The sequence below is a fragment of the Lagenorhynchus albirostris genome, chromosome 8 (genome assembly GCF_949774975.1).
Source record: "Lagenorhynchus albirostris chromosome 8, mLagAlb1.1, whole genome shotgun sequence".
Lineage (NCBI taxonomy): Eukaryota > Metazoa > Chordata > Mammalia > Artiodactyla > Delphinidae > Lagenorhynchus > Lagenorhynchus albirostris.
The window spans coordinates 21941342-21960955 of NC_083102.1; the positions used below are offsets into that span (position 1 = coordinate 21941342).

The window sequence follows — 19614 nt, forward strand, 5'->3', positions numbered from 1 at the left end:
TGGTCATGATTTGTGGATTAGGAACACAACTGGAAAGAGCATCCCAGGTCCTGCTCTCACTCCTCCTCCCTGAAATGACTGCACAGAAGCCCAGTCAGAGGCCAGAGATTGCCCCAACTTCTGAAGCCTCCTGAGGATGCCAGAGCACCCCTCAGGGCAGTGAGTTGGCCAGAGAGCTGAGAGGCTTGCCCAACAGTTCAGATGCTGCTCTAGGACTGCAGCAAACAGGTCCTCCCCAAGGGTGCAGGTGAGGGCAGCGGGGTGGGAGGGATGATCTACAGATTACTCTTTACGCAGCAATTAAATTAAGGCAATAATAAAACCATAAACAAAATCTTCCCCCCTGAGTCACTAACCAGACACTCGATATTTCTGGCCACAGGCAGGCCCAGAGGCAATTCTGTCACCTGGGAGCGCATCTCTTCTTGGTCTTCGGGTCCTTGCCTAGGGCAAGGACTGACCCTGGTTAGAAGGGGATGTGCCTGCAGGAAACGAGGGGGTAGGAGCAGCCTCACAGGCTGGAGCTGGCCCAGCTAACAGTGGCCCTGTTTGTTGTGTCTGCTGGGAGCCTCTGCACCTGCTACACTTGATGAATGACAAATAGCAACAGATGAGCAGAGCAAGGGAGGCTGCAAGCTTTGTCTGCGTTTGCAGCCCACGCATGGAAAGTGGTTCCCCTGCCAACGACCAGGTGGCTTTGCCCAAATATGGAGAAACACTTCAGGCCGTTAGTTCTGGTTTGAGCTAGGCAGAATAAACTAATCTTCCCCTGACCAAATGGGAATTAGCTGTCTGTCTCTGACATTCACAGTCAAAGTCCTCTGAGCCTGCCTGTTTCACAAGTACCTGCTAATGGATTCATTAGCTATTTATTTTTCCTTCTCTAAAAATGTAATTTGTAGCAAGGGGAACTCACTGGAAGGACATGGTAAATTATTAAAAGCAGTAATCTTTGGGCAGGGGGATTATGGGAGCTTTTTGTCCCCTCTGGGCTTTTTTCCCACATATTTTTTTTTACATTGTGTATATATATATACTGATTTTTTTTCCTGTGGTGAAACTCACAAAAGTTATTTTCTTTAAGAGGTAATTTGTCTTTCTTCTAGCCAGTCTGTCTCAGGGTACGTGGGCACTCCCTTCAGCCAGTTCTGAGGGGCCCACGTGGATGCCCTCTTGGGGGCAAATGTCTGGTTATTTGGAGGTGGAAACCTAATTTTATGTGGCTGTGTTCCCTTACACAAGCAGCTAAAACACAGCCCCAGACTCTCAGGCAACCCCTACACTGTGGGCTGGTGGCCTCGCTCTGTATGCTTCAGAGCTGTCCTTATTTTCAATGAGAACAGACTCAAATCAGATTTTCAAAGCAATGGGCATCCAGATCTAGAATGTTCTATCTCGTGGGCTTGACCTCCCATCTGCAGATCTGCTTTTCAACAGCATGGCGAGGGGGTAGGAGCAGCCAACAGCACGGCATCGTCTCCTGTGGAGCCAAACCCTGATTCCCCAGTATAGTGTGGGAGCAATATCTGGGGGCTGAGGGCTGTACCCATACATCCCTCTGTTTTGGAGACTTTCCTGGTTAGACCCAGAACCCCAACCATCAAATTTCTGCATTCCCAGGGTCCACATACTCATCTCTGGGCTTTCTGGAAGCCTCAGTTTCCCCATCTAGTCCCTAAGCCCCTCGTGTGGCAAGGGAGATAATCAGAAAGAACACCAAGGGAACTCAGGAGGAAGCTGCCCACCCCTCCCTTGAATGATACAACCCTGCAGGTGAACAACAGTCCAACAGCCCAGGGTCACAAAGTAATTGGGCCAAAAATAAAAGCCAGGCTCAAGTTAGTGTTAATGATAAGGAACTAGTTTATTCTATGTTCGAACCTTTGTTCTGGCCTCCCCAGAGGGCAAAATTTGGGTCACAGGTCTCAGGGAATGAATTTGGAGGCATTTTCTTGTGGCATGCTCCATTCAGGGAAGGGCTAGAGATATTTGGGTGGGGCACCACAAATTCTGGGTTTTGAACAATGAGCAAGACTACTTTGGACCTCCTTAAGCCTTTCTCTGCCATATTTAGGATCTGACCCTTGCAGTTAGTCCCCAGGCAAGGAGCTGTTTCCCATGAAGGCTTAGCATATGTATACATTTAACAGACATATGCAACCTCTCCCCATACCTCACGGCCGATCCTAGGCATGTGCCTGCCTGTCTCTGGCCATGACTCACTTGCATTAGCTAACTGCTTTGCCTCCCCAGTTATGAGTCAGCATAATCTGACTGTGTGGGAGACGTGCCAGGAACCAAGCCCACTCCAGCCCTGCCCCCGGGTGCAGCAGACTGCAGTACCTCCAAAGCCTGACTTCCAGGTCCTGTTAAGATCCACACCAATGCAGAAGATTCCGGGTCTGCTGCACTTGTTCTTCCGCCACAAGCGGTTCTGAAAATGCGCAGGGCAGGTGACCTCATTCACTGGGCCCATTCCTGGGTGGGAGCCTCTGACATCCTGGTCTAGGAAGCGGGGTCCGGCGGGCCAGGGAGGGGCAAAAGGAAGGAATCTCTGGGGCAGGATGAGGCTGGCATGGGGCTGGGCCAAGGCTGCAGATCAGATGCTTTGTGGTTAAACCTGGGGTATTATGAGGTTAAACATGGGTATGGAGAGAGGCCCAAGCACAGTCAATCAACAGTGGCCTTCCCTGGGCAGCAAGAGGGAGGCTGAAGGGCAAGAGCTGCAGCTACAGTATCTGAGCAGCCCACCTGCCTCAGTGAGGCTCTGCAAGGAGCCCCCGCGGGGCCTGCCCCTAGGGAACCTCAGCCAAGCATCCCAAAGCCACAGTGACCTTTCCTCCATTCCCCCAGAGCTGACCCCTGATCCTCGACCCCCTCCCTCTCAGGTACTCTCACCATGCTGTGGCTATAAGCAAACCCGTCAGGGTTGGAGACAATCTCCATAAAGATGTCCACGGCATTCAGTACGTCTGTCACGATGCGGTCTTTGCCATATTCATTGACAATCTGCAAGAAAGGGCAGGGTGGGGACAGGGTGAGGGACAGGAGGCCCTGCTGGGCTCTCCTCCGAAGCAGAGCAGGACATCTGTACAGCCAGTGGCTGCAGGCAGGGGTGGCATCAGTCATCAGGTTCAGCCTTGTGCAGAACCAAAGGCTTGGATTTTAAACAACTAGAAAGCAGGACAGCTTGGGGCTCTGTGCTGCAAAAGGCCAGAGCACATGGCAGCTGTTCCATAGGGCAGGAGCGTAGACAGCCCCCCGGGTTAGGAGAACCACGAATTAAGTTTTCAACTGGAGGTGCCCTTAAATAGTTGAGCAGCCCCCATTCCCCCAGCCCAGCCCCCATGGTCTGTGCTGACCTCCCTAGCAGTCCAGATGCCGGTGGCATGGGTGATCCACTCCCGGGAGTGGATTCCAGTGTCGATCCAGATGGCTGGGCGCTGCGAACCTCCAGTGCTGAACTGGGGAAAAGCACCGGACCCCATACAAGTTTGAGCCAAAACAGCTACAGGGCTGTCCCTAGACTGCCTGGAAGGAGGCCCCAGACGTATCCTCACTGCCTGGAGCGGCCCCATGTTCCTGAGAGGGGGGCTGTAGGTGGAGGTACCTGTGCATGAGCCCATAGAAAGTGCACACGTGTGGGGGTGCCCTGGAGACATAGTGATGCTCTTGGAGAGCAAAGTGATCCAGCCAGAGGCACAGAATTTCCCAAGTTTGAAAGTATTTTAGACTAGTGCTTCTCAAACTTTGAGGGGCACGTGAATCCTCCGGGGAGCTCAGTAAAATGCAGATTCTGATTCAGTAGATCTGGAAAGGGGTGTGTGGCTGGGAGTTTCTAACAAGCTCCCAGGAATGCTGCTGCTCCTGGTCCAAGGATCCCACTGAGTAGCAAGGTCTTAGCATTAAAGGGGGAACACAGACAGCCCTTAAGGGAAATCAAAGCAGGCACAGGCGAAGTCAAATCCCGAGCTAGATGAGACCACTTGACCCTTCAGAAGAGTCCCCCAGGGCATTGTTGAGGACTGCAGTGCCTGTCTTCTCTGAGAGCTGGATGTCAAATGCCCTGCGTGGTCCATGCTCCTGAGTGCCCTCTAGGGCACACACAAAGAATCATTTTCCCGTAGGCTCCACACTCTCACCCATCCTGCCTCTTTCATGGCCAAGGGCACTGCTGCTGCCAAGTTTACTAGAGCTCTGTTTCCAGTGGCCCCTGTGAAGGGCTGAAAGCTGTCCTCATAGACTCAGGCCTGTCTGTGGGGCTGCCTGAGCCAGATGACTTCAGTTGTTGTAAATGAAGCCTCTGGGTACCGCTCTTCCCATTAAACAGATGAAGCAACTGAGGTAACAGGAAGAATGCTGACTCACTCACACTCACATCCCAAGTCCAAGGTGATGATTGCCACTCTGCAGTTCCATCTCCTTAGCAACCCTCCCACCAGATTCCTGACCCAGACATGCCAGGTCACTGCACTACCACCTGTCCACACCTACAAGGGTGGGTCCCCGAACACCACCATCCCAAAGCTTGTGGGTCACCTCGGGACAAGAGTGTACACATCTCTCTCCCTAAAACTCCCACCCAGCCACAACCCCATATGAGCTCAACTTATGCCAGAGGCACTCACTGTACAGTCTAGTGGTCAACACTGCTAGCTTTTACCTTCAGAACAAGAATGGACCGATTTTCAAAGCTGTGGCCAATCTGAATTTTTGAGAGAGTATCTGAATGATCAGTTACAAAGTTGTCGATCCAGGTATATATCTGAAAGGAATGAAGTTTCTCAGATGGGCAGTTAAGCAGGGAGGGGGCAAATCCCAGGATCTCTCTGAGTATTCTCCTTGTCCCATCCCACCCTCTTTAATGCTTTCCCACCTCCCTTGAGGATCTAAAAGTATCACAAAAATCAAAGACTACCTTGGGTCTAAGGCAGGAGCTGTGGTTAGCCTGGATTCCCAGGCTCTTCCTAAGCCTTGCCTGGAAGAGCAGCACGTGCTGCGCCTACTCAGTCCCCAGGGTCGGCCTGCATGGCTCTCTCTGGTTGGAAGTTTCTCTTGCTTCCATATTATTGGCCCATTCAATCCATTTGACAGATCTCAGTCTTGCAGTGTTGTTTTTAGTCATCCTGACCCTTTTAGATTCTAAGCCTCTTGAAGGCAGGATTATTTATCTCTGACATCAGTAAATACTGATGGAATATACTAATTCATTCTCTTATTCTTCCAATATATAATTAAATTAACAAATATACGAAAGAAAATGGATCCTCTATTAACGGACTTCGTGAAACGGGGAGAGTGATAATGATAATAATAGATGGACAATATCAATAATGTCATCCTTTACATGGAAATAGGATGTGTGCCTAGAGTTTCTTTCTCGACTGGGCGTCTCTATGCTTTTCTTGCATATTCTACCTTTATGAACAAGTCACAATCAGTCATGCCTGCCCTCAATGGCTGTAACTGTAATCATAAATTTTCTCCAGCTGAACGCAACTCTTTAATTCTACAAAATGGCTCTCTAACATGCCTAGCTTCCTGTCCCTCTATGCTCTAGTACTCACAGCTGGGGTCACTTAACACAGGAATGGTCGTTCAGAGGTTAAGACCCCTGGATCCCTAGCCAGAATGTCAGATAGGAAGGTGCCTCTACCTGCTCTGTTCTGGACGGTGCTGGATCCCTGCTCTAGTGTTCCACCTCCCACGCCTGCTCTGGACCGGGCCACAGTCCCCTCTATCTGAATCCTGGCTTCTGGACCTCCTTGAGCTGTCTACCTCCTGTCGCCCAGTGTGTGCTCTGCACTCCCCAAGCGTCAGCTCACAGTCTCCTGTAGACCCCAGAGTCCTGAGGCTGGAGACCCTCAGGGCTCAAGAGGACAACAGAGCCCAGAGCCTGACCTGGCAGACCCACCTCCTCCAGGGTGTGATACGAGGAGTAACTGAAGCCACTGGTGCTGCGCTCCAGCCAGCGGGATTTCACCATGGCTTCTCTCTCCTCGTCCAGCAGCACCTAGGAAGGGAAGAGGAGGCTGGGCCAGGCATGTCTCTTCTGAGGCCCTGCCTCAGCTGGCTGCACAAACACAGCATCGACACGCGAGAATGAGCCGCTGTGAGTGTGAACTGCACAAAAGGAGGAGATGCCAGGTTGCTGGGTGATTCTTCCACTTGGCAAGCTGGCATTCATGCTGCCATTTCCCAGATGAGCACAGGACAAGGAGTCTGGAGAACTTGGTTCTAAGTGTGCCATTGCCACTAACTTGCTGCGGAACCTTGATCTTGGTTTCCTCAGCTTTAAAATTGGGAATTGCCTTGCCCATCTCAAAAGGATAAAATGTAATAAAAGATATAAAAGTGTCTTGGAAAAGATGCTCATGAGCTACTGCCAACATTGCTTTTGTCCTCTGTGAACACTCTGTTGAGCCAAAGCCCAAGCTGAACTATGTACACTGACCCCTGTGGGAGCAGAGGGCTCCCCTGACCCACAGCATGACTCTGCCCCAGGAAGTAGCCCAGACAGTTGATGTCCAAGCCATTCGAAAAGCCAGTCCAAATCATTATACTTAATGTGCCAACAGTCTGTCACTCACCATCTTAACTGCCTCTTAAACACAAGTACAGGTGAGCCAAAGTAATATCCTTCCTTGAGTGGCAATTTGGAGTTGGCACACAATCCTCATGTGGTACTTCCCACAGAGCGGGCAGTATAGTGCCTGGGTTGCACTGACCTCCCACATCATCCTGGGGCATTTTTCTCAGCTCGGGACTCAGTGAGGTGGGCAGGTGCCCTCCACCCTAAGCTCATACCCTTACATTGACACCCAGGGACCGAAGCACCCCAGGACTCAGCCCTGCCTGTGCAGCATGGGAGGTGCCTGGGCCCCTTTGCCACAGGGGTGCTGGGAAAGCAGAGGCCGTCAACCCAGAGTCTCTCTGGTTTGCAGCTCTGGGTCACAAGTAAATCCTGATAATGCCTTGCTTCAGGCCAGAGTCTTTTAGTTTAACCAAGCATCTGTATACTCATCATCTCGGTTGATCTGGTCAGATGACCTGATGACAGGGCAAGAATTAACTATTCATGTTTTAGAGAAAAAGCAAATTAGAGAGGTAAAGAGACTTAATAGCAAAGCTAACTAGGGGCAGAGGTGAGATAAAAACCCAGATATCCTAGTTTCTAACATTACGTTCCTTAAGGCCAGCTTGCTATCAAAACTAAAAGCTAATAAGAATCTCACACACACACACACAGACACACACACACACACACACGTCTATGTGTGTGTGTGTGTGTGTGTGTGTACATAGAGAGAAAAAGAGTAAGCACACATATAAAATATGAACAACAGGTGAAAAGTCCATCATACTATTCTTGTAATTTACAAATGCTTTAAAATAATGAAAAGGCAATACCCCAAGCATAGGAAAACAACATAGTAAAACGTCAAAAAAAAACCCAAAATGCTAACATGCCTGTTAGGAGAGAAAGATTATGATTTCAAGCAATTTTTCCTTTTCTCTATTTTTGCATTTTGGCAACGTGCTCACACTACTTCAATATGGAAAATCTTCTAAATGAATAAATAATACTAAAACAAAGACAAAACACCCAAATGGCTAAAAATAAAGCAGCAGCCATGGCGCCTTCAGTCCCAGGGCTAGAAGAAACACTCCCGCCTTGCCCCGCTGCAGCCGAGGCCACTATCAGATGACACACTCACCCCATCGCCCCTGTCAGCTCGCTCACAACCCTCAAGTTCACAGATTTTTAAATGGGAGTGGAAGTCAATGTTTGGGGCTCATTTCATTCTCTTTTTGAGCACCAACTACACGCTAGGCATTTGTAATTGCAATGTTCTCTAGCTGAACTCGCTGGGCTGGGGACGTTCCCACTTGGGCAAAGCTGGGATTGCTGGTTTAGTTAGAGATGGCTGGAGGAGCCCTGATCCTCACTGGCACAAGCACCAGCCTGGGAAGCTCTAACAAAGGAAATTTGTCTTCTTCCCAGAAAATCAACGGAAATCTCAGCAGCCTCCATGACCAATGTGTGTCCCTCACTGTGGGCCGGGCATGACCAGCTGCAGTGAGCAGCTGCAGAGCAGAGAGCAGGTCAGGCCAACGCACCCGGAGTCAGGGCCCCAACGCCGTAAAGTTAAAGGGCCCATACATCTAACTTCCTAGGGATGGAGGTGGTGAGTGAAGGTGGAGGAGAGGGAAGAAAAATTGGGAAGATAGGACCTGAGGACCCAGTTCTTTCCCCACAGCTCAGGGACACCCACAGGAAGAGAGTTCCCATAAGGCTGTCCTTTGTTCCACACGACAGCTTGGAGGCAAATGGGAAGTCGGCACTAAACTGCAAATAACTTTCCAAACACACTCACAGCCTTGTGAATGGATATGACACCCGCTTACAAATTGGGAATGCTCAGCCCTCACAGCTGGGCCCTTGATTCCAGGAACATTAATCTACCCTGGCCTGAAAAATACGCAGATGTTTGCTCCCTTCACAGGGCTGAGGGAAGGGGATGGGAGAACTAAGAATGCAGACTTGCCGCAGGCTTGCCTAATTACAGCCCTGTCAGGCTTCTCAGAGAAAAAAAAAGACTCAGAAGTAAGCCATTTGCCTCCCTGGAAGCCGTAAGCTGACAGGGAAAGTAATACCTCGGTGTAAATTAATTTATGACAGGAGCAAGGAAGGATGGGGACATTAAGAACAGCACCTCCAAGATGGGGAGCTGGGGGAAGCTGATCGTAACGGTGAAGATGACGCCTGAGGGGAATCTGCATTCACAGCTCACTCCAACCACAGACGTAAAATGGACGAAGTTCACAGAAACAGTGGTGGCGGGCAGGAGATGGGTTCTAATGTCCGCTCTGTGAGGAGGGCAGTCACCTCTTCTCATGCATCCCTGGCCTCCTCTTCCAGGCCTAACATTTGCAGTCGCAGCTGCATGGCCAGTGGCAGTTACAGTCCATGCCTACGTTTGGATGGCGGGTGAGGGGGTACAGATCTGGGGCTGTTAGAATGGACCCCTCAGAATTCAAGACCGAACCGGGGCTTCCCTGCCCAAAAGGCAAAGCTAAAACGCCATACGAACAACGACACCGCTTGAGAAGGCAGACGGCACAAGAGTAAAGGGCCCAGGGCCTGGAGTCAGGCTGTCTCAGATTAAATCCTGACGTTGTCACTAACTTGGGCAAATTGCAAAGTTCTCTGTGCCTCAGTCTCCTAAATTAGGAAATTCTCTGCACATTCATAAAATGAGGGTCATGTTACCATGTACTTTCACACATACTTGAAGTGTTCTTGTGAGGATTAGAAGGGTGAATACATGTAAAATGCTTAGAACATTGCCTAGCATGCAGTAAATGCCAGGTATGATGATGATGACAATGACAGGACAACAACAGTGACTCTTGGGTGACTCCAGGACTCTGGTGGAATAATCATTACAGGGCATGACCAGGAAATCTGGGTTCCTCCAGGGAGAAGTGGTGTCTGCAGGACTTGGACAGCAGGTGACCCCCATTAGTGGTCACTTGGGTGAGTCAGGCAGCCCCTGCCCCTCCCTGGGACCAAGAGAGGGGCCTAGTCCTTCTGCTGACCCTGTCTCCCAACTCCTACCCCCAACCCTCCTCAGCCCCCTATCCCCATGCAGCCAGACTCTGGCTCTCCCTCAGGGCCTTACCCATGATTCCTTCCTTTCCTTGCCTATTCCTGTCTTCCTCTCCTCTTTAGAGCTGCCACCCAGCCAACACCTTTCCCACTTTTTAATCTCTTCTACTCAGCAGACCAGTGTTTGTGAAGCACACACTGGGCACTAAAGATATGGCAGCCAACAAAACAAAATTGCCTGCCCTCATGGAGCTTACAGTCTGGTAGGGGAGACAGACAGCAAACAAGACAAATAAGTAAATCATATAGGATATTAGAAGGCTGTACGTGCCAAGGAGAAAAGTGAGGGCGGGAACTGGGAGAGTGTGGGAGGAGAAGGGTACAACTTAAAATAGGGTGAAAAGTTGATACGTGAATCAAGTGTTGAAAGTAGTGCGGGAATAAGCCATGCCGATATCTGTAGAAGCAGCATTCCAGCTACAAGGACCAGCAAGTGCAAAGGCCCTGAGGTATGATCCTAGTCAAGGGCACTGAAGCAGGAATAGGTCAGGCAAGCTGGAGGAACATCAAGCAGGTTCCAGTGCCTGGAGCAGAGTGAGCAAGGGGAGAATGGCCAGTGACGTGGGGTGGGGCTTGCATCGTGTAGAGCCTTACAGCAGTCTTAAGGACTTTGGGTTTTACTTTGAATAATGTGGGGAGACACTGAGGGTTTTAAGCAGAGGAGTGACATAATAGGACTTGCATATTTTTAAAGGTCACCTCTGCTGTTTTGAGGCTAGGCAATAAGGAGGCAAGGGTGGAATCAGGGAGAACCGTTAGGAAACTACCAGAATAATCCAGGTGAAGGCTGATGGGGTGTCGACCCGTGGTGATAGAATAGGATGTGGTAAGATATATTTTGAAGGGAGAGCTGCTGGGATTTGCTAATGGACTGTCTGTGGGATGTGAGAAAAGAGTCAAGGATGACTCCAGGTTTCTTGTCTGAGTGACGGGAGGATGGCACTGCCATTTCCTGAGTTGGGGAAGGCTATGGAGGAGCAGGCCAGGGAGTGGCCAGGGGAGCTAGGTTTGTACCTGTGAAGTTTGCTATGCCCATTAGACACCTAGGTGGAAATGCCAAGTAGCTGGTCAGATACGTCAGTCTGGAGTTCAGGTCGGATATATAAGTCTGGCTGGAGCTATAAATATGGGAGTATTCAGGAGGTTGAAGGTATTCAATGCCATGATCCTGGATGAGGGGGTAGAGGAGAGGTCAAAGGACAGAGCTGGGAAACAGGGAAACAACATGCAAAGGAGCAGCCAGTAAGATGGGACAACCAGGAGAGCGTAGTGTCGTGGAAGCCAGAAGGAGAGACGTGTTCCAGAGAGGAGAGAGTGACCAGTCAGGCTGAAAGATGAAAGAACAGGACACTGCACTCAGAGCTGACTGCTGAGTTGGACCTAGGAGCTGTGTGTGACGTTGTCAAGGGCAGTTGAGGTGAAGCAGGCAGTGGACAGCCCACCCGAGGAGAGGGATGGAGATGGTAAGTACAGTCAATATTTCCAGGAGTTTTGCTCTATGAGGAAGAGGAGAAATGGGGTGATAGCTGGAGGTGGGGGAAAGGATCAAGAGAGGACCTTTTTAAGATGAGAGAAATAACTCTATATTTGTATGCTAATGGGAATGATCCAGGAGAGAGGGGAAAATTGGCGAAGCAGTATTTACGCTAAATTGTATCTTGCTCTAGAGCGTGCTCGGAGAATGGGTGATTTTTGTTTTCTCCTTTGTGCTTTCCCCTATTTTCCAAATTATCTATCATGAATATTTATTAATTTTGTAATCAGAAAAAAGCCATTAAAATCCACAGAGCTGATTGCTCAAGTGAAGCTTTTCCATGGTGACTCATCCCAGGGAAAAAAAAAAAAACAAAAACAAAGGGCTGAAAAGAATGAGGAGGTGAAGAAAAATTAAATGCAAATACAGCTCACTCAGAATCAGATAATTTCTTCCCTGGCCCACTGCAATTTCCTCACCACCCTCCTGTCTGTCAGTCTCTCCCTGTTCCTGTCCCCACCTCAACATTGTCAACATTGTCACTGTCAGAGGGATTTTTCTTAAAATGCAAATCTGATCATGTCAGAGCCCTCCGATGGCTCCCCCACGTTTTTCGGGATTTTATCTTGACTTGTTCACCTGGTGGAGGATGCCCTTTGTGCTCTGGTCTGGCCTCAGTGCCAATCATAGGCCCCTTCCCCTCCCCGCCCCCCGCCTCCCGCTCTTCAGCCACACCGTAATTACCGCCTTCTCGGAGCGACATGCAGTGCCTCTTGTACTCGCTCCCATAGCAACCTGCTCCACTCCATCAGCGCATCATCCACTCCATTGTAATCACTGATTTACTCCCCTCAACTCTCCCATCCCCACAGCACTCAAGCGCCCCTGGATCCAGTGACTAGATTTTTTTTATCTTTGTTTTTCCAGTGCCTTGCCCAATACCCGGCACACAGTAGGTGTCTCTGCATCTGTGGGTGGAATGAACAAGCAGATCTCAAGCATCCCTCTGATCACAAGGCAGGAGTGGCAGGGGGGCACTTCCCTTCCTCAAAAATCTCCAGCGCCTCTGGCCAAAGTAAAAGCTGGCACCAAGGTTTTTCACACTTTCTCTCAGCCTGGTACTAACAAGCAAGCATACTCTCTCCTCTTCCCTCTCCTTCTCACGTCCATTAAGTCAACTAACATTTACTAGGCCCCGCCTAAGTGGCAGGCCCTATGGTAGGTGCTGGGAATATAAAGATAGATAAGGCAAATGATTCTGTACCTTGAGGGGCTCAGGGGAGGGGGCTCTGGAGACAAAGACCAGCATATTAGCCAGGTCTCTCTCCGGGCATGCTCCTCCTGAACCTGCCAACAGAGCGATTCATTCAGCACACAGTGGTTGAGGGCCCACCATGCAGGAGACACTATGCCAGACACTGGGGTGAGGTGATCCAGAAGGCAGAAGGCAACCAGGTCTGTGCGTCAATAACTAAAACGTGAGACTGGAGGCCAACAACCTGAGTGGTGCAAAGCCCTTCCCTCCTGTTAGCACCTCTGAGCTTCCCTCCTCCTAGACACCTTCCCCCATCATCACCACAAATCAACTCAACACAGCAGCCTCCTCCCAGCCCCAGCTCCCTGGGAGCCAAAATGTGATCTCAAGTATAACAATCAGAGCTTGATGCGTTGCCGACAGAGCAAGTTGTTGGTGAAAATCCTGCCGGACTGGGTTAGGGCCCGGAGTCGAGGGCATTTTACTGAGAGGGCATGAAAAGCTCCCCGTTTCCCACCAGAGAAGGGAATCCAGGGGCCGGGGATGACAGGAGAGGACCGTTCCAGAGGAGCCGGTGAAGCGGGGGAGACTCACAGGTGCCTCTGGGTCCATTCCTGATATGTAGAAATCAACAGAAAAATGTCAGAGACCTCTTCCTATCTCTTTGCCAAATGCTGCAGGGTCTCCAGGGCAGGACAGAAGCAGGGAAATGCAAACTTCAAAATGCAGGCACCGGTGAAAAATGAGAATTGAGCACTAAGTCTTTTGATGTGGTAGCCTCTCTTGTCTGTGGGTTTCCCCATTTTTGTTTGCGGGGGATTTAATTAGGGAAATGTCGAGTGGGAAACAGATGTGCCTGAGGAGGAAGAAAGGTCTTTGAATGGACCGCAGTGCCCCAGGCCCGTGCTTACAGGGGAAGGAATGCACCTAATGGTATGTGATGTCAAGTGTGTGCACTCTGGGGACTGTGTATTCCCACACGCAAAGCCCTTAGAGGAGATTAGCTGCAGCACAATGTGGCTGCGCAGGAATCTACGTGGATACAAATCTACAGGTACACGACGGCGTCTGCGGAGGGGTGCAGCCAGAGAGGTCTAACCCAGTGATGCCCGAAAGAATCGATTTAGGAAAGAGACTCCTTGGGATATCCTTGAAGACAGAACAATTAAAATAGAATTTCACGACATTCAGAAAAGACGCTGTAAGGTGCAGCAACAAGTGAGGGCGGGTGCCTGGGATGAAGTCTCCCTTCGCCCTCCCCAAGGGCAGGCCTGCAGCTGCTTCTCCCAAAGCTGTTCCTCTGGCAGAATCCTGCCTGGGAGAGGCCCCCAGTACTGAGAGCCGTGCAGTGGAGGTTGGGGGAGGGAAACCGCAGCAGGGCTCACACTCGGCTTCTCTCACCTCTTCCTGCCTCTCTCGAGTGAAGGAATCCCTTGCTATCAAATGGCTGAGACACAACAGGGACAGGAGGGAGCAATCAGAAAAGCAAAAGGAGCCATCCAGAAGAGGTGCCTCCTCCCCATGGTGCCTAGAGAAGACCTGAGCTGTTTCCTCCTGTCTCCCTTCTCTCCCGTCTCCTCCTTTGTCATGAACTACAAATTCCTCCATAAGAGGAAACCACAAGTAATCTTAAAAACACAACAAACTAGTGAATATAACAAAAGAGAAGCAGACTCAAAGGTATAGAGAACAAACTAGTGGTCACCAGTGGGGGGAGGAGGGGCAGTACAGGGGTTGGGGAGTGGGAGGTACAAACTGTTGGGTGTAAGACAGGCTCAAGGATGTATTGTACAACACGGGGGATATAGCCAATATTTTGTTATAACTGTAAATGGAAAGTAACCTTTAAAATTGTACAAATTTTTTTAAAATTTTAATTAAAAAAAAAAGAGGACTCCACAAGCTACCCTGCCATTACCATACTATGACTTATGAAGTCTGTCTTAGATTTAAATTTTCCTTGAGAAGTGTGAGGTTTCATTCTTTCCATGGTAGGTTCACAAAAATGCAGATGAAACTCCAGAAAGAAAACGTCCATTTTAGCCCTGGATGTTCTTTCTCCATGTTGGGCCCAAACCAAAACAGGATATGAAGGTGAGACCCCAGCCACAGCGCTGGGGCAGGACCTCACCTGGATGTCCTTTATCATGATGCTGTAAGCAAGGCCATGAGACTCCAGGTAAGCTTTGATGTCCTTCAGTTCAGAGAAAGGAACCCTCATATCCACAGGAAGGCTGGGCCTGGCTGGGCCACGCCAGAAGTCCACCTTGATCACAAAGGAGAAAAAAATGGGCATGTTTATCACACAATCCTGTAGGCACCCTGGAGGGCCAGATGTTCTTCTCTTATACAGTTGAAAGGGCCCCAGGTCCAAAATGAAACCCCTAAGGCCGAGCAGAAAGACAGGGACAAACAAAATCCCTAAGTGACTGAGTTTCCTTCCCTGATGTTAAGCACCTCATCTCCCAGCCTCACTCACAAAATGTAACTTCGCCTGGATGCAAAGAGCCCAAAATAATTTCTAAAGGTGAGACGGCTCATCATCTGGAACATTAACATGGACAAGAACCCTGGTGAGGAGAGGGAGACATCACTGCCCCTAAACCCCAAAGGGGTAGGAGAGGCCTGATCTGGATCCCTGTGCCATCCGACTGCCATGTCTATTTTTCAGTTTGTAAAATGGAGAGACTTATTATAAAGTTTTCTGAGTCCTGGTTGATAGGGGCACTCAAAAGAATAGGAACGTGGGCTTTGGGCCACATCCAGAAATACCCGGTTGTTTCAACAGCCCTCAAACACAACCCTTCTATTATTGAAGAAAATGTTTTCCTTTGTGGAATACTTGCTGAGGACAAATGTTCTCAGAAACCAATGCTCAGGCTGACAGGGACGAACCCAAATAAAACACAGGTTTGCCAAGCTAAGCCATTGCAGTTGGGAAGCAGATGTGTCCAGTCTGCATGCTGCATGGCATACCACCCAGAGATACATGTACCTCTCGTGTAGCTTCAGGACATTCCAGCCATTTTCAGAGCAGCCCCCCTACAGGACAGAGGGGAAAGCCAAGAAGGGCCACCCAACCTTCCAGGTGAGTGTTCCCAACCTCTTTTGAAGAGGAGGCACATTTGATTTTTCCACAGTGTTGTGATCTTTGGCAGACACACCCAGAGGGCAGGTTTGGGGTGGGGGAAGCAGGACACTGAGCCAAAGGTGCAGGCTGCTGTGAGGGAGGAGAGAACTCGTCCCCAAGCCCTGTGGAGTCCTCACCTTCTGAGGCTTCAGGCCCTCCAGATCTCTAAGAAGTGAAAGTTGCTTCTCATTTTTAGCCAGGACTCGAAGAACCTGGTCACTGGAAAGACACAGAGAGGGTGGAGGGAGCTGTTCAGAGGGATTCCTGGAAGACTGTGCTGCTTGGGAGAGGCAGAGTGGAAAAGAGGCCAGACTGCGGGGACCTGGCAGGACAGCCGGGAGGCTAGAGGACCCCTGAGCAGAAGGACTTGTAGCCCTGGGAAGCAGGAAAGCCCTTTAGCCCAGGACCAGTGGTCTCTCCAGCCCCAAGGACAGACCACCCAGGGGACTAAATATAAAAAAGCCTGTCAGTGCCGCTGATGAACCCAATGCTAAGACAGGGAAAACAGGATGGGAAAGGAATGTGGGGGATGGAGGAGGGAGGGAGAACAAAAGGAATAAAGGAGAGAAAGGAACAGACACAGGGAGTCAGGGGCACCAATGGTGGCCCCTTGTGCTCTTCATACAAGGGCCCAAGGCCATGTCTGCCCCCAGCCCCGTGCCCTCTCCTGCCTTCTCCCAAGAGCCGCAGGACATGGAAGAGATCAATCTCACACTACCTCACAGGGGGAAGCTGAGCTCCTTCCTGTCCCTCCAGAGGGGTGGGGAGGTCATGTAACTGAGCAGCCGGCAGTGTGACCTCTGGGGTCTGAGCCTGGGATGGCGATGGCTCCCTCCCTGACCGGCTCTGACACCCTGGATGATGACCCCCCTCTCTAAGCTTGTGTCTCCTCTTCTCTACTATGGAAATACTATGGAGTGGTTACCTTGCAGGATCTTTGAGAAGCTGAGAAATCATGTCCGTAGAGAGTATATAATACTCATACTTATTTTTACTCAAGGGAAGACAATACCACACCCATACGTTAGGAGTACATAGTCTTTGGGGGGTTATAACTTTTTTAAGAATCAGAGAAAAGTTACAAACACTTCCTCCAGAAAAAAAGTAGATACACAAAAAATTTTACATATGATTTCAGGGGGTTCTTGGAGCCCTGAAAGCTTACCCTTGGAGTCCAGACTAAGAACTCTAGGTTGCGGGAGGGACAATAATACAGCTGCGTGTCCTGCCCTCTCACATGAAATTGAGAGGTGACGGAGTTGGAAGTGGGTTCAGGATGGGAACTCAAATCCTGAATCCCTTCACCTTGATCAGGTCCCGCTGGGCCACCCGGTCACCTGGCTCCCAGCAATCCTCCCTCCCACTAAGGAGCAGCCACTCACCCTGTGAAATTCATTTGGCCCAAAGCTGCTGCCAGGACAAAGCTGCAGACCAGGAGCGTCTGCCTGTCCACAGGGGACAGCCCTCGGCCCACACTTCCTCTGGGGAAGCCCTGCATGCTTCTTCCTCCAGGCGAACTTCAGGGGTTCTCCTCGTGCACGGGCACGGCCAGGCCTCAGGACAGCAGAGCACCTAAAGGCCGACAGGCCAGACCCGAGAATGTGCGTTAGGCTCTCTCTGGGGAGACCCTGCGTGGGATTCCCACACGCCAGGTCTTGGAGAGCTGGGGCGCCCCTCCCCACTCCTAGGTGAGTCTTCTCCTGAGAAGGGGAGCAGGGGAGGGAAAGAGGAAGACAAGGCCTTTAGCTGTTTTCCTCCCCAGAGGTTTGCTGGGCCAGCCTCTCGTGAACATCGAATCCTCCATCTCCAGAGAAAGACGAGAGAAGCCAGAGGCCAAAGGAAACCACTCCTTTCCTCCCTCTTCCTAATCTTTCTCTGTGCTCCTTCTCCCTCCCCATCCACTCACACATATCCTCCCTGCACATAAGGATGTGGACACCACTGAAACAATGCCGTGTTTAGACACAGAGCCGGTGCTCATTTCCTGTCTAAAAGGTCTGGGGCAATTGACCTAATCTCTCTAAGTCTCAATTTACTCATCAGTCAATCAAACGGGGTTAATAAAATCTCTCCTCCCTGCTTCACAGGATTTTTGGGGGGTATTAGATGAGACAACTTGGGTGAACTGGCTTGGCAAAGCCTGCAAAATATAATGTCATTATCTCAAAGCATTAGCTCTTAGTCACAGCTGCATCTTAGCTCAGGACTCCAGTTGCAGTGGAGAGAAGGGGAGAGAAGAAAATGGAGAGGGGAACAAAGGAAATGTCTATTCTATGAGAAGGAATTCAGTGAAGAGTCCCTTTTCTCTATCTTCAGGTGGTCACCATTATGCCAGGATAGGTAGTGCATTTTCTGCTATACATGAAGGTCACTGCAGTCATTATTATAGTTCTCGACAGAGAGCAGAGTCAATTTCTCAGTGCTGCTGAAGCCCCACACAGCCCCCTTTACAGTGTGGGAACAGTAGGAATAAAGCAGAGGCCAGCACACAAAGCAGTCATATTAGAAGGAGAAAGTGAAAGATGATGCCTGAATGGTAAATGATGAATCTAACAGAAAATCTGCAGGAGGTGGAGGAAAGGCAGAGACTAAATCCAACAAAGTTGTTCAGCAGAGGACATCAACAAAAGGCCACTTAACTGTCACTGGCGATTCTCAGAAGCCCCCCCTCCCCATCCATGCTTTCCCAGAATGGCCAATTAACCGGCCATGTGTACAGAGAGGGGAGCTCTTTTATTGAGAGAATGCCCTGCTCCCACACCCCGCTGGACCTACTCCATTATCTCGTAGTTCAGCTGTTCAGACATGCCAAACTCTCCTAGAACCCTGGCTTTGGGAACTCTCAGACTGAAACATTAGCAAAGGGTTTAAGGACCTAGAAAAGAAAGCAATTAGGCTTTCTACCCAAGTAACAGTCAGCTTCAGTTAGAAATAGGAATAAAAGAATGTATTAGTAAACAATAGCTCAGGAATTTAAAAGAAAGAAAAGTGAGATGGTGCTAGTCACCCAAAGTACCCAGCATCTTCTTGTTCAAAAGCACCATTATAAGTCACTAATAATAAGACAATCCCTGCACTTGGTTTAGAGGTGGGGAGAGAGAGAAAGAAAGACTGAGAGCAAGAGCAAAAGAGAGACAGAGGAGCAGTTAAGAATTCTTGAGAATTCTAAGGCAGCACTTCCAGCAGAACTTTCTATGATAATGGAAATGTTCTATGTCTACAGTATCCAATAGGATAGCCACAGTGGCGAGTGTGAGTGAGGAATTTTAAATTTTAATTAATTTTAATAATTTAAATGGCCACATGTGGCTAATGACTGCCATATTAGACAGCATAGTTCTATGGGAATTCACCAGCCCTGAGTACTGTCTCCAAGGCTGGATCTGAAGCAGAGACACACAGCTGTGTTTGATCTAATACCTAATATTGGCTTCTCACTCAAAATTAATTACTCATTAATTAATTTTACTTTTAGACATTAAAATATCTAATTAAGTAGACATTATTTACTCAATAAATGTTTACTGAATACCTACTATGGGCCAAGCACTTGTTAAGGTGTGGGAATAAAACAGAGCAATACAGACCTAGCCCTTAGATTTCTAATGGGGTAAGTAGACAATTAAGTTAAAAAGCATAAAAATAAGTGTGAAAATATAGCTGATGTATGTGCTACAAGGGGAAGGTACAACATGCCAGGAGGATGGGTAACATGGACTCCATGTAGACTGAAGAGGCAGGGAGAGTTAACCTAAAGAAGTTGTTAGAAGGACTTTCATCTCCTACAGGTGAGTGGGCAATCCTGCCCAAATGAAATAACTAAAATGCTAGACAAAATATTTTTAATAACAACTTTTCTTAACACCTCACTGGGCTGGCATGAAAGTAAGAATCTACAGATTCCAAAAAGAAGTAAAAGAAGTAAAAGCAAACTTACCTGAGAGGTAAGCAAACATGTCCCCTGAAGAGTAGATAGAGGTCTCTCAACCCTAGAGTTCTTGATCTTCCTCCTAAAAGAAAATACCTTGTAACTAGGATCATTTTCCTCCTGCTTGAAGTATATATTTAAATTTTCTTTAGTG

The 19614-nt window shown here is 49.3% G+C and overlaps 1 protein-coding gene across 1 annotated transcript in view; it reads right to left on the bottom strand.

Moving 5' to 3' along the window:
• CPA5 (carboxypeptidase A5) overlaps positions 1-19614 on the bottom strand; it is a 59462-nt gene that overhangs the window by 2298 nt on the left and 37550 nt on the right. The window contains 9 exon segments of the mRNA XM_060156682.1: positions 2344-2434; positions 2899-3009; positions 3363-3464; positions 4664-4765; positions 5915-6013; positions 14534-14668; positions 15670-15751; positions 16915-17104; positions 19470-19542. Of these exon segments, the coding sequence (XP_060012665.1) occupies positions 2344-2434; positions 2899-3009; positions 3363-3464; positions 4664-4765; positions 5915-6013; positions 14534-14668; positions 15670-15751; positions 16915-17030 (838 nt within the window). The 5' untranslated portion in view covers positions 17031-17104; positions 19470-19542.